The 14,605-nt window shown below is 45.4% G+C and overlaps 1 protein-coding gene across 1 annotated transcript in view; it reads right to left on the bottom strand.

Annotated features, from left to right (window-relative positions):
* Window positions 1–14,605, bottom strand: part of LOC118371074 (t-SNARE domain-containing protein 1) — a 138,155-nt gene that overhangs the window by 96,953 nt on the left and 26,597 nt on the right. Inside the window, exon 2 of the mRNA XM_052494581.1 lies at window positions 10,317–10,429. Within this exon, the coding sequence (XP_052350541.1) occupies window positions 10,317–10,404 (88 nt within the window). The 5' untranslated portion in view covers window positions 10,405–10,429. The remainder of the gene's footprint in view (window positions 1–10,316; window positions 10,430–14,605) is intronic.

Genomic DNA, 14,605 nt, shown 5'->3' on the forward strand with positions numbered 1-14,605 from the left:
ACGACAGGTAAGAATATGTATTTATTTTTCCTAATAGCAGTGAGCAGGAAGTAAATTGCTGGGAGTCGTGAGTCCAGCTGATGGGTTATGTGGGCAAGACTATTCTCCTTGATCAAAAGGACAGAATGTCACAGAGCAAGAACGCCAGAAAGAACTGATCATTGTCAACTGGAGAAAAGCAACAGCAGTAGAACATAGTGGCACACAGAAAACACAGACCAAGGTCGGACTCTGTCTAATTCTGACCCCTAAAGTGACTGTAATTGAGTAATTGTAAAGTTATTTTTGGACATTTTTATCAGACTACCAGTAGTGTTTCGGCAGGTGTGAAAATGACAATGGGTGGTGGGGGATTACTGGATGGAATGAAAAGGTACAGGAAAAGAAATGTTGAACCTGCATACTGTATGAGCATTGTTCCATTAAGCTGTGCTCTAAAACCACAACTGAGGCACAGAATAACAAAAGAAAGGTTTGCAGTTCACTGAGACATAGGATCGTCATGTCTGCATATTAAGGGTCATTCACTTGATTTAACAAACTATGGACAGTTTGCTGTGGTGGAAACAATAGGGATTAAGTCAAACGTACACGCTACATGATAGCGATACATTTTCAAATGGTGTCATTTTTCAGTACAATGACCTTTACTTCCCCTAGTGTGATCTACATTCTCCCGCCTTCGACACACGCTTGTCCAGTTCTTCCCATCGTTATGATAAATGGCGGATGCTCAATGTTCATGCTGCTTCACATGGAACCACCTATGTCTGTGTGGAGGAACTCAGAGTGCTAAGTCATCCCTCTCCTCGCATCAGTGACCCAGTGGTTCACACTCTGCTGATGGAGGGATAGAGGGAGAGATGGAAGGATGGAGGACTACAGAAGGGTGACACAAGGTCACCCAATGACACGGATGGTCAGTGCAATTTCAGGGGAGACATTGATTACTTTGCACCATTCTACCCACTAACCAGTGGCATTACCCTGGTCTCTCTTCTGTCTGTTCATCCTTGTATGCCATCTGATTAGGCTTTGTTTGTCTCTGTGAGTATGCGAGTGTTCATATATGTGCGTGGGTGTAACTTCTCAGACTACACTCGGTTGGGGGCTTAGCTAGTTGGGTTGGCTTAGCTAGCTGTATTTGAGTGTGTGTGCATCCTTATGTGTAGTCAGGTCTGCGATGTGTGTGTGATGTCTGACCACGCCCGGTTCACGGTAGAACGAGTTGAATGTGTGTGAGACAGATATCGTGGCAGGCCCAGCCATCCACTGCAGACTGCTGTGTTACGTAAATACACCCCTGCTGGTGGGGAAGCGGTGGCACGACGGGATCACTTCTAAGCCCTTTATCTTCCACCACCTGGATCCAGCTCCACTCTATCTTCAATTATCACACACACACATGCACACACGCGCACGCACACACACACACACACACACACACACACACACACACACACACACACACACACACACACACACACACACACACACACACACACACACACACACACACACACACACACACACACACACACACATACACGCGCACGCGCACACACACACGCACACACACAGACACATGCACACACAGTCACACACAGGCACACACACACAAAGACCTGCTTCAAAACAGCACTCCCATATGAAAACATATGCAAATACAGCACCATTGGAAAGTATTCAGATCCCTTGACTTCTTCCACATTTTGTTACATTACAGCCTTATTCTGAATTAAATAAATACAAATCTCAGCAAGCTACACACAATACCCATAATGACAAAGCGAAAACAGTTAAAAAAAATAATAATTTTAAACATTTTTGTATAAAAAAAAAACAGAAATACCTTATTTACATAAGTATTCGGACCCTTTGCTATGAGTCTCGAAACTGAGCTCAAGTGCATCCTGTTTCTATTGATCATCCTTGAGATGTTTCACCAACTTAATTGGAATCTGCCTGTGGTAAATGTATTTGACTGGACATGATTTGGAAAGCCACACAGCTGTCTATTTAAGGTTCCACAGACGACAGTGCATGTCAGGGCAAAAACCAAGCCATGAGGTCGAAGGAATTGTCCATAGTTTGGAGCATCAAGAGTTGCTTGCTAGAGCTGGCCGCCCAGCCAAACTGAGCAATCGGGAGAGAAGGACCTTGGTCAGGGAGGTGACCAAGAACCTGATGGTCACTCTGACATAGCTCCAGAGTTCCTCAGTGGAGATGGGAGAACCTTCCAGAAGGACAACCATCTCTACAGCACTCCACCAATCAGGCCTTTATGGCCAGACAGAAGCCACTCCTCATTAACTTCTCTAGGTTAGGGGGCAGCATTGGGAATTAAGGATGAAAAGCGTGCCCAAACTAAACTGCCTGCTACTCAGCCACAAAAGCTAGAATATGCATATAATTAGTAGATTTGGACAGAAAACACTCTGAAGTTTCTAAAACTATTTGAATGATGTCTGTCAAAACAACACAAACAGATATCCGCCATGTTGTGTAGTCAACAGAAGTCAGAAATAGTATGATAAATATTCACTTACCTTTAATTATCTTCATCAGAATGCACTCCCAGGAATTCCAGTTCCACAATAAATGTTTGTTTTGTTCGATAATGTCCATAATTTATGTCCAAATACCTCCACTTTGTTAGCGTGTTCAGTACACAATTCAAACTCATGACGCGCGGTCACTAGCTCATGACGCTATATGCATATTTTAGTAAGGCGCTCAGAGACCAAAACAACCCAAACAGATATCCGCCATGTTGTGTAGTCAACAGAAGTCAGAAACAGCATTATAAATATTCACTTACCTTTAATGATCTTCATCAGAATAAACTCCCAGGAATCCCAGTTCCACAATAAATGTTTGTTTTGTTCGATAATGTCCATCATTTATGTCCAAATACCTCCTTTTTGTTAGCGCGTTCCTTTGTCTGTAGAATTGCAATGGAACAGAGCTAACTATCACGTGAACGCGCGAGACTGAGCTCGTGGCTCTCTGGCAGACCTCTGACTCATTCCCCTCTCATTCCGCCCACTTCACAGTAGAAACATTGCGCGTAATTTTGACTTCTGTTGACTACACAACATGGCGGATATCTGTTTGGGTTGTTTTTGTCTCTGAGCGACGTACTTGAATATGCATATAATTAGTAGATTTGGATAGAAAACACTCTGACGTTTCTAAAACTGTTTGAATGATGTCTGTAAGTATAACAGAACTCATATTGCAGGCAAAAACCTGAGAAGAAATTTCAACTCTTGGCCTATCAAATACACAGTGTCTATGGGGTCATATTGCACTTCCTAAGGCTTCCACTAGATGCCAACAGTCTTTAGAACCTTGTTTGATGCTTCTACTGTGATGTTGGGGCGAATGAGAGGGGAATGATTTAGAGGTCTGCCAGAGAGCCACGATGTAACGGTTCTCTTTCGGTGAAGTAGAGTCAGACCAAAATGCGGCGTGGCTATTGCAATCCATGTTTAATGAAACAAAGTAAACACGAATCAAATACAAAAACAATAAACGTACCACGAAAACCGAAACAGCCTAATACTGGTGCAAAGTAACACAGAGACAGTAACAAGGACAATCACCCACAAAACCCAACACCAAACAGGCTACCTAAATATGGTTCCCAATCAGAGACAATGACGAACACCTGCCTCTGATTGAGAACCATATCAGGCCAAACATAGAACTAGACAAACTAGACATGTAACATAGAATGCCCACCCAGCTCACACCCTGACCAACCAAAACATAGAAACATACAAAGCAAACTATGGTCAGGGTGTGACACACGAGCTCAGTCTCGCGTGTTCACGTGATAGTTCGCTCTGTTCCATTGCAAATCTACAGACAAAGGAATTCTCCGGTTGGAACATTTATGACCGCGCGTTTTGGAACTACTGAACATTACACGCCAATGTAAACTCAGATTTTGGGATATAAATATGAACTTTACCGAACAAAACATACATGTATTGTGTAACATGATGTCCTATGAGTGTCATCTGATCAAGATCATCAAAGGTTAGTGATTCATTTTATCTATATTTCTGCTTTTTGTGACTCCTCTCTTTGGCTGGAAAAATGGCTGTGTTTTTCTGTGACTTGGTTCTGACCTAACATAATCATTTGGTTTGCTTTGGTCGTAAAGCCTATTGAAATCGGACACTGTTGCTGGATTTACAACAAGTGTATCTTTAAAATGGTGTAAAATACATGTATGTTTGAGAAATTCTAATTATGGGATTTCTGTTGTTTTGAATTTAGCGCCCTGCAGTTTCACTGGCTGTTGACGAGGTGGGACGCTACCATCCCATGTACCCTAGAGAGGTTAAAAGGCACATGACAGCCCATTTGGAGTTCATGAGAAACAAGATTCTCTGGTCTGATGAAACCAAGATTGAACTCTTTGGCTTGAATGCCAAGAGTCACGTCTGGAGGAAACCTATCACAATCCCTACGGTGAAGCATGGTGGTGGCAGCATCACTGTTTTTCAGTGGCTGGGACTGGGAGACTAGTCAGGATTGAGGGAAAGATTAACGGAGCAAAGTACAGAGACCTCCTTAATGAAAAACCTCTCCAGAGCGCCAGGGCCTCAAACTGAGCAAAGGTTCACCTTCCAACAAGACAATGACCCTAAACACACGCAGGAGTGGCTTTGGGACAAGTTTTTGAATGTCCTTGAGTGGCTCAGCCAGAGTTCGGACTTGAACTCGATCAAACATCTCTGGAGAGACCTGAAAATTAATGTCCAGCAACTCTCCCCATCCAACCTGACAGAGCTTGAGAGGATATGCAGAGAAGAATGGGAGAAACTCCCAAAATACAAGTGTGCCGAGCTTGTAGCGCCGTAGCCAAGAAGACTCGAGGCTGTAATCGCTGCCAAAGGTGCTGCAACAAAGTGCTGAGTAAAGGGTCTGAATACTTATGTAAACGTAATATTTATGTTATATTTTATTGTATAAATTAGCAAACATTTCTAAAAACCTGTTTTTGCTTTGTCATTATGGGGTATTGAGTGTAGACTGATGAGGAAAAAACGATTTAATCAGTTTTAGAAAAAGTCTGTAATGTTACACAATGTGGGAAAAGTGGAGGGGTCTGAATACTTTCCGAATGCACTGTATACAAACGTTGTCATGAGCAACCTCTCTCCTTCACTATCTGACACAAACACATGAGTATGCACACGCACACACACACACACACACACACACACACACACACACACACACACACACACACACACACACACACACACACACACACACACACACACACACACACACACACACACATGACAACGGCTAGTGGAAGGTATCTGACACAGTCATTACTCTAGTGTCCCCATGTCCCCGCAAGGTGGTCTTGGATTCCTGGCGGCTACACTGGACAGTGTCCTGGCTCTCTGCCTGACAAGCTGGCACAGAAAGAACAAGGGATGGAGGGAGGTGGAGAGAGGAAAGGAATGGAGAGGAGAGAATAGAGAAGGGTGAGGCAGGATGAAAGACTAAGATAGGGACAGAAAGGTAGCCAGGCCTGGGAACATTTTTCGATTGGCATTTAAAAATGTTTCATGTGTTTAATTGGGTCTTTTTTCTTCCTTGGTCTCCTATCTGTCTCTACAGTGCTTTGGAAGCGGTCTGAAACTATAATCACGTCATAACGCCTAGCAGATCTACATCCAACTGCATCACTCAGCACAATCTCCATAAAGAGAGTGTTAAGGGAAGTGATTAAAATGTGTCTTCACACTGCAGTACGACAGGTTGAGGAATGCTGAACAACCGATACAGAAGCTGCTGATTTCGCCCTACACACACACGCAAACACGCAAACACGCAAACACGCAAACACGCAAAACACGCACAGTGCTACCGTGATGAATGAAAACCTCAGCAGCACGCGAGAGACAAATTAACATCCTGGCCTTTGCAGTGTCGCTTGTCGATACGGCAAATGCACTATCTGCAACACGTTCAATTACACTCTCAAATCAGAGAACAACTTAATCAAACGCTCCCATCTCATTATCTTCGAGGTCAGCAGCTGTCGTTCCACTGTGGAAACTCTTCCTAAAACAGGGCCAGGCTGGGCATAGACCCACTGCAGGGGAAAAATAGCTTTTTCTCATTTCTTGCTCCCAGAGGAGCTTCCAACTTCTAAAGAATATTTCAGTATGTTATGCCTTTTTATACTTACACACAGATAGTTTTGTTTGGGACAAAAAAGTATGCCAGTGTTTGATTCGAGCGATCTAACCAAGGTCAGGTCATTTTCAGATAATTCTCACAAGCTTGTGTTCACTCCCATAGCTAACTTGGTTTTTAGTCTTCCGAACAATCACTCGAACAGTCACACTACGCAACTAAACACAGACCATGTTGGGTTGCCATAAAACATGCTTTAGCCTAGCCTGCATACACTGCAGTTGCTATAACAAAGTTAATGCTAGGTTAATTTTGGGGCATGATGTGAGCAGGCCTGGAGATACAGTACCTGGAGTGACAAGGCAACAAAAACACACAACAAGCATTAAAGATTCACCGTTTCAACACAGCTCTACCCTCCACCCACTCCAGAGTGATCTCTTCTCCTCTGTTGGTGTGTTCCAGAGTGATCTCTTCTCCTCTGTTGGTGTGTTCCAGAGTGATCTCTTCTCCTCTGTTGGTGTGTTCCAGAGTGATCTCTTCTCCTCTGTTGGTGTGTTCCAGAGTGATCTCTTCTCCTCTGTTGGTGTGTTCCAGAGTGATCTCTTCTCCTCTGTTGGTGTGTTCCAGAGTGATCTCTTCTCCTCTGTTGGTGTGTTCCAGAGTGATCTCTTCTCCTCTGTTGGTGTGTTCCAGAGTGATCTCTTCTCCTCTGTTGGTGTGTTCCAGAGTGATCTCTTCTCCTCTGTTGGTGTGTTCCAGAGTGATCTCTTCTCCTCTGTTGGTGTGTTCCAGAGTGATCTCTTCTCCTCTGTTGGTGTGTTCCAGAGTGATCTCTTCTCCTCTGTTGGTGTGTTCCAGAGTGATCTCTTCTCCTCTGTTGGTGTGTTCCAGAGTGATCTCTTCTCCTCTGTTGGTGTGTTCCAGAGTGATCTCTTCTCCTCTGTTGGTGTGTTCCAGAGTGATCTCTTCTCCTCTGTTGGTGTGTTCCAGAGTGATCTCTTCTCCTCTGTTGGTGTGTTCCAGTCAGGAGACATAGACAATGCAGGAGCACATTCAATGGTGATCATGAAAGCGTCTTCTTCTCCTGTTCCAAAATAACAGTGCATTTCGCCAGAACACCATGCTGTTCAAGCCTTGCTGTTTGCCAGGAAGTCTGATGATAATAGTCCCTTTACAGTTCTCAATCACTCACCCACTCCATCATCCATAACAAATTACAGAGTTGGCAAAGATAAAACACAGGCAGAAAATACAACTATTTTCCTGTGATGTAGCCAAAAATATATCTCCAAACATAAATTGTGTCACACTCATAGCTGATATTTCAGATATCCATATACTAAATACATTGAAGTTGGAGAGGCGTCAAATGCCCACTAAAGCTAAATATAGTTCTAATTGACTTTCTTAATGCTCTGAGAAAGTGCTATGAGTGTGAGCCTCTTCTGGCATCTGCTTGGTGCTAACTGGCTCTCTTTCCCCTGAATTAAACCGCTGATGCCTCATCAATGTTGCTGTATGATGCACAGTACGCAACTACACAAATATGTGTGGGAGAATCTCCTATCACTACGGTTGCCTTCTGTAGCCCTCTAAAAATACCGTCGTGAATATGTTCTGATGCAGTGAGAGTCTGACGCCAAGCTTGACCTTTCGAATGGTAATTACAAATATATCTTTCACAAAACCTTCGATCATACAGATGTTGATTATTTCAAAAATGTTCTTTATGCTAGATAAACACATGAATTCTTTGTGGTGATTCACCATTGGAACTTTGTTAGCGTGCATGATTATGCATCATCAATCTGACAAAAGAAGCAAAACAAACAACCTTTAACTTACTCCCACAATGTTTTCCAACTCTTGAGCAACACCATCTCTTCCAAGCTGTTCTAGTTCTAGTAACATTCTAGTTCTAACCTGAATACGTGACTCCAGACCACTGCAAGCAATTCACTCCCAGCGGCTCCAATGACATTGTCATGGCTGCTCAGCACACCCCCCACTTGGGCCACTTACGGACCCTCAGCGGTACCTGTGGCTGGTAGAGTGGTCTCTCATCAAAGTCTCCTCCCAGACAAACAGCTCTCCATCCCAACCAATCCTAATGACCAGGGCTGTGGCTGTGGAACAGAGTATTAGAGGGGTCTAACGAGACTGGTCCATCCCAGGGTCAGGCCCAGAAAACAGGGAGAACACGGCGAGAAAAGGCCGAACCAACCTGGTGTGTGCTGCCGGACCAACCTGGGTTCTCTTTATTGGCATTACAACTGTTCAAACACACACACACCAGGAACAGCAGAGCCCAACAGACAGGTTTTCTCCACAAGCAGACAAAGGAGAGTGCCTCCACTTTTTGACCACAAGTGATCGAAGAGAAGAGATTGAAGAATAAGAGTGAGTGAATGTTCACGAGAGATCACAGACAGACACTACTAGGAGTTTGATAGACTAAGCACCCACACGGGGAGTAGAAGAGAAGAGTTGCATATATGCTGGAAGGGCTTGAAAGGTTTGGCAAGAGAAAGGAAGAGAAAGATTATCCTGACTGACAGCTCCATTAGAGACTCTACCTGGGCTTTGATCATTTCCTGAGCCCCCCTCCACTGCTACACAGCTCAGTACAGCTCAGTCACACACACACACACACTCACGCACACACGCACACGCACACACACACACACACACACACACACACACACACACACACACACACACACACACACACACACACACACACACACACACACACACACACACACACACACACACACACACACACACACACACACACACACACACACACAGCTCAGTCGGCGCAGGCAGCAAGAACCAGAAGCCACAAACAGCAAATCTGACAGGCTCCGGCCTGCTGAAAGGGCCCCGGCTTCACTGTGATCAAAGCTACTCTCTCTGATGGCTCAGGCCCCCATCTGTCTCCCCATAACACTGAGGCTGCCAGTCTGCTCTTTATACACTAGGGAGAGAGGGAGCGAGCCAGAGAGAGAGAGAGATGGGGAAATAAAGAGAGAGAAAGGGGGAAAGAGAGAATGAGATATAAGGGGATAGAGTGAGAAAGAGGGAGGGAGAGAGAGAGAGAGATAGAGAGGGAGAGAGATAGAGTTGGGGTATAGAGAGAGAGAGAGAGAGAGAGAGAGAGAGAGAGAGAGAGAGAGAGAGAGATGGGGAAATAAAGAGAGAGAAAGGGGGAAAGAGAGAATGAGATATAAGGGGATAGAGTGAGAAAGAGGGAGGGAGAGAGAGAGGGAGAGAGCGATGGGTAGAAAGAGAGAGAGAGAGAGAGAGAGAGAGAGAGAGAGAGAGAGAGAGAGAGAGAGAGAGAGAGAGAGAGAGAGAGAGAGAGAGAGAGAGAGAGAGAGAGAGAGTGGGAGAGAGAGAGAGTGGGAGAGATAGAGTTGGGGGAAAGAGAGAGAGAGATGGGCAGAGAGAAAGAGAGAGAGACAGAGAGGGGGGAGAGAGACTGTCACTGAGTGAATGTGAACACTTCTTTCTCCCAGTTTTACAGTATGTAGGAGTTAAGAGACAAAAGAGCTTGTTTGATGTTTGTTTGCTCCTGTCAAATTCATCTTACTTCACTGGGTATTTGAGCTACACCATTATGCCTTGTACCAGCAACTCTTACTGGAGTGTCAGCAGTGATCACTGTTAAAATGAACTGTATAGCACAGGAACAAAAGTATGAATACATACACAGAGCATATCAAATATAAAGAGGCACACACATGCAGCACACGCACACACACACACACACACACACACACACACACACACACACACACACACACACACACACACACACACACACACACACACACACACACACACACACACACACACACACACACACACACACACACACACACACACACACACCCTATTCCACGGCAGTGAACCTTATGATTGCCTCTCCTCATATGGTCAAGGGGTGGTAGTGTTTTCCATCCATCCATCCATACTCAGCCACCAAGCCATGTGGCAGATTGATGTCACTTTGACAAACTCAGTATTGTTTTCTATATTGTCCAAAAAAGTGTTAGTGTCAGTTTGTTTCAGTTATAGTGCAAATATGGTGCTCAAGTTAGCATGACATCATGGAAGTGAATGTTTGTCTTTACCTACTGGTTGGTAGCCCTGCCTCTTGGGGCCTCCGAAGGGGTTTCGGCTGCCTCCAAAGGAGCCTGCATCGATGGATCCGTAAGACATCCTGTCCTGGTGGTTTTGGGTCTGTCTGGAACAGAGAGAACACAACAACATCAGTCGGATTGGTGGATATACTATATGGATCTGAGTAGGCTTTCAATATTCCTGGAATCATCAGGGGAAAAGATAGACATTTGCGATGTGGCAATCTGTGTGTGTACGTGTGCATAAATATAAGTGTGTGTATGAACTGAATCCCCGATCCCACAGTGACATTATGCATCATGACTCAGCCTCCCCCTCGTCTATAAGGAGGTGTGCAAAACATCACCGAAAAGGTTAAAGAATGCATAGTGAATGTTTATTCTATTTAAGACATGGACACACAGGTGACATGATGAGATCTATGAAGCCCTGTGTCTACCAGCATCACAACCAAAGGTCACATGGTATCATGATTTCATAAGCTGTCCTGTAAGACATTCAGCCCTCTGTGAATAGCAGGTATTGAACTAAGTAGGCTTGTAATTGTGTTCTAATGTCATTGTCCAGCTGTCCTTTTGTGGTATTGAAGCCAGTCTGGTCTTGTCTGGCACCCGGGTCTGGGTATGTGAACACTGGCATTCATAACTGTCTCATAAGGGTGGCAAAGGAACAGAGAGGAATAGAGAGAGGAGAGGAGATGGGGAAGGACAGAAGGATAAAATGAGAGAAGAGAGGTATAGAGAGAGGAGATGGAGAGAGGGGTAGAAGGAGAGAGGAAGATGAGAGAGACAGAGAGAGAGGAGATGGAGAGAGGGGTAGAAGGAGAGAGGGAGAGGAGAGAGACAGAGAGAGAGAGAGGAGATGGAGAGAGGGGTAGAAGGAGAGAGGAAGAGGAGAGAGACAGAGAGAGAGGAGATGGAGAGAGGGGTAGAAGGAGAGAGGGAGAGGAGAGAGACAGAGAGAGAGAGGAGATGGAGAGAGGGGTAGAAGGAGAGAGGAAGAGGAGAGAGACAGATATAGAGGAGATGGAGAGAGGGGTAGAAGGAGAGAGGAAGAGGAGAGAGACAGAGAGAGAGGAGATAGAGAGAGGGGTAGAAGGAGAGAGGGAGAGGAGAGAGAGAGAGAGAGGAGATGGAGAGAGGGGTGGAAGGAGAGAGGGAGAGGAGAGAGAGAGAGAGAGAGGAGATGGAGAGAGGGGTAGAAGGAGAGAGGAAGAGGAGAGAGACAGAGAGAGAGGAGATAGAGAGAGGGGTAGAAGGAGAGAGGGAGAGGAGAGAGACAGAGAGAGAGAGAGGAGATGGAGAGAGGGGTAGAAGGAGAGAGGGAGAGGAGAGAGACAGAGAGAGAGGAGATGGAGAGAGGGGTAGAAGGAGAGAGGAAGAGGAGAGAGACAGAGAGAGAGGAGATGGAGAGAGGGGTAGAAGGAGAGAGGGAGAGGAGAGAGACAGAGAGAGAGGAGATGGAGAGAGGGGTAGAAGGAGAGTGGGAGAGGAGAGAGAGAGACAGAGAGAGAGGAGATGGAGAGAGGGGTAGAAGGAGAGAGGAAGAGGAGAGAGACACAGAGAGAGGAGATGGAGAGAGGGGTAGAAGGAGAGAGGGAGAGGAGAGAGACAGAGGGAGAGGAGATGGAGAGAGGGAGAGGAGAGAGAGGGGAGATGGAGAGAGGGGTAGAAGGAGAGAGGGAGAGGAGAGAGAGAGGAGATGGAGAGAGGGGTAGAAGGAGAGAGGGAGAGGAGAGAGAGATGGAGAGAGGAGAGAGGGGTAGAAGGAGAGAGGGAGAGGAGAGAGAGAGGAGATGGAGAGAGGGGTTGAAGGAGAGAGGGAGAGGAGAGAGAGAGAGGAGAGAGAGGGGTAGAAGGAGAGAGGGGTAGAAGGAGAGAGGGAGAGGAGAGAGAGAGGAGAGAGAGGGGTAGAAGGAGAGAGGGGTAGAAGGAGAGAGAGAGGAGATGGGGGATTCAGTCCCATCTTCAATGGGAGACAGAGGATCAGATTCACTGGACCAAATGGTAATTTAATCTGATTAATTTTTATAGAGCAGCAAGTTGAATTACTGTTGGCAGACAATAAACGATCTCTCTCTGCTCCTCTTGAATCCCAGCCCAGTTACTAGTCACTGTAGTGCCTGGTGCTCCAGCCTTCTGAAGTGTGCATAGGCAATCCGTGCCCTCACTCTGAGCAGGACATTGAAATATACAGATTTTCAGACCAACTTTCTCAGACACATTCTCTTTTTTTTTCCCACATTCTATATAGGAATATATACACACTTGTGTGTGTGTGTATACCACACACAGAAACACACACACACACACACACACACACACACACACACACACACACACACACACACACACACACACACACACACACACACACACACACACACACACACACACACACACACACACACACACACACACACACACATATCCTATAAGTGTCTCTCACAGTACAGCCAGTCACCCTTGTGAAGAGTGAGGTCAGAGCAGAGCAGATGACTGCATGGTGTAGTGACACAATGAGTGGATGGTGTCCCACTGTGTCATTACTCATTGCCTTAGTGTTCCTGGTCCCTGCACCAGCTAGCCCCACGCACCCCTGGCCTTCACCCAGCCTCTCCCTCTTTGCATGGCCTGGTGATGTCATCAACACTCGCCCTGGTCTCTGACTCACAATAGAGCTCTGTGATTGGCTGAGCAGAGAGTGTCCTGACTGATACATCACTCCCCATCTTGTCTCTGAGGCTGGTGGTCCTCTATAGACATGGTGTTCGACTTGAGATTGCGTAGTACTACTACAGTAAATCTACAGTACTAGACAAAAGACAAATAAAAATTGAATCAAATGTTGGTAACATTATTAGGATATAACATATTTTCAACTATGAATAATAAAGCAGCCATGAGTTCCCTGGTGATGGGAGAGTCTCTCTCTTTCTCCCTCTCTCCCCTCTCCATCCATCTTTCACCATCTCTTTCTCTCTCCCTCTCTCCCCTCTCCATCCATCTTTCACCCTCTCTCTCACTCTCTCGTTCTATTCTCTCTCTCTCCATATTCCTTTTATTAATTTGTCGGCATAAGAAGCGTCTAATTGCAGCTCAGGCAGAGTGAGCCAGAGAGCTTTTCTAACAGCCCTCAGAAATCAAATGAATTGTTTTATGAGAGAGATAAGTCTAGTGTCAATTACACATCTTACATAAAGTTGTGAGATTAAATAATAATGGATTGAAAACCATAGGGAAATATGTGTGTGTGTGTGTGTGTGTGTGTGTGTGTGTGTGTGTGTGTGTGTGTGTGTGTGTGTGTGTGTGTGTGTGTGTGTGTGTGTGTGTGTGTGTGTGTGTGTGTGTGTGTGTGTGTGTGTGTGTGTGTGTGTGTGTGTGTGTGTGTGTGTGTGTGTGTGTGTGTGTGTGTGTGTGTGTGTGTGTGTGTGTGTGTGTGTGTGTGTGTGTGTGTGTGTGTGTGTGTGTGTGTGTGAGCGGGTGAGTATGTGTTCAAATCAAATCAAATTGTATTCGTCACATAATGAATAAAACAGGCGAAATGCTTACTTTACAAGCCCTTAACACTTATTTTTCTTAAAACTGCAATGTTTTAAGTAAACAATCGAAACATAACAAATAATTAAAGAGCAGCAGTAAAATAACAATAGTGAGGCGATATACAGGGGGTACCGGTACAGAGTCAATGTGTGGGGTCACCGGTTAGTCGAGGTAATTGAGGTAGTACAGTATGTGCATGTACTGTAGGTAGAGGTAAAGTGACTGTGCATATATAATAAACAGAGAGTAGCAGCAGCGTAAAATAAGGGGTATGGGGGGGGGGAATGCAAATAGTCCGGGTAGCCATTTCATTAACTGTTCAGGAGTCTTATGGGTTGGGCGTAGAAGCTGTAAAGAAGCTTTCGTGTTGGAAGGTGAACCTTCACCCCAGTCTGAGGTCCTGAGTACTCTGGAGCAGGTTTTCATCAAGGATATCTCTGTACTTTGCTCCATTCATCTTTCCCTCAAGCCTGACCAGTATCCCAGCCACAATGCTTCACCATAGGGATGGTGCCAGGTTTCCTCCACATGTGCCACTTGGCATTCAGGCCAAAGAGTTCAATCTTGGTTTCATCAGACCAGGGAATCTTGTTTCTCATGGTCTGAGGGTCTTTCGGTGCCTTAGATGGAGGCAACTGTATTCTTGGGGACCTTCAATGCTGCAAACATTCTTTGGTACCCTTCCCCTGAACTGTGCCTCAACACAATCCTGTCTCATAGCTCCAGGGACACTTACT

The sequence above is a fragment of the Oncorhynchus keta genome, chromosome 34, assembly GCF_023373465.1.
Source record: "Oncorhynchus keta strain PuntledgeMale-10-30-2019 chromosome 34, Oket_V2, whole genome shotgun sequence".
Taxonomy (NCBI): domain Eukaryota; kingdom Metazoa; phylum Chordata; class Actinopteri; order Salmoniformes; family Salmonidae; genus Oncorhynchus; species Oncorhynchus keta.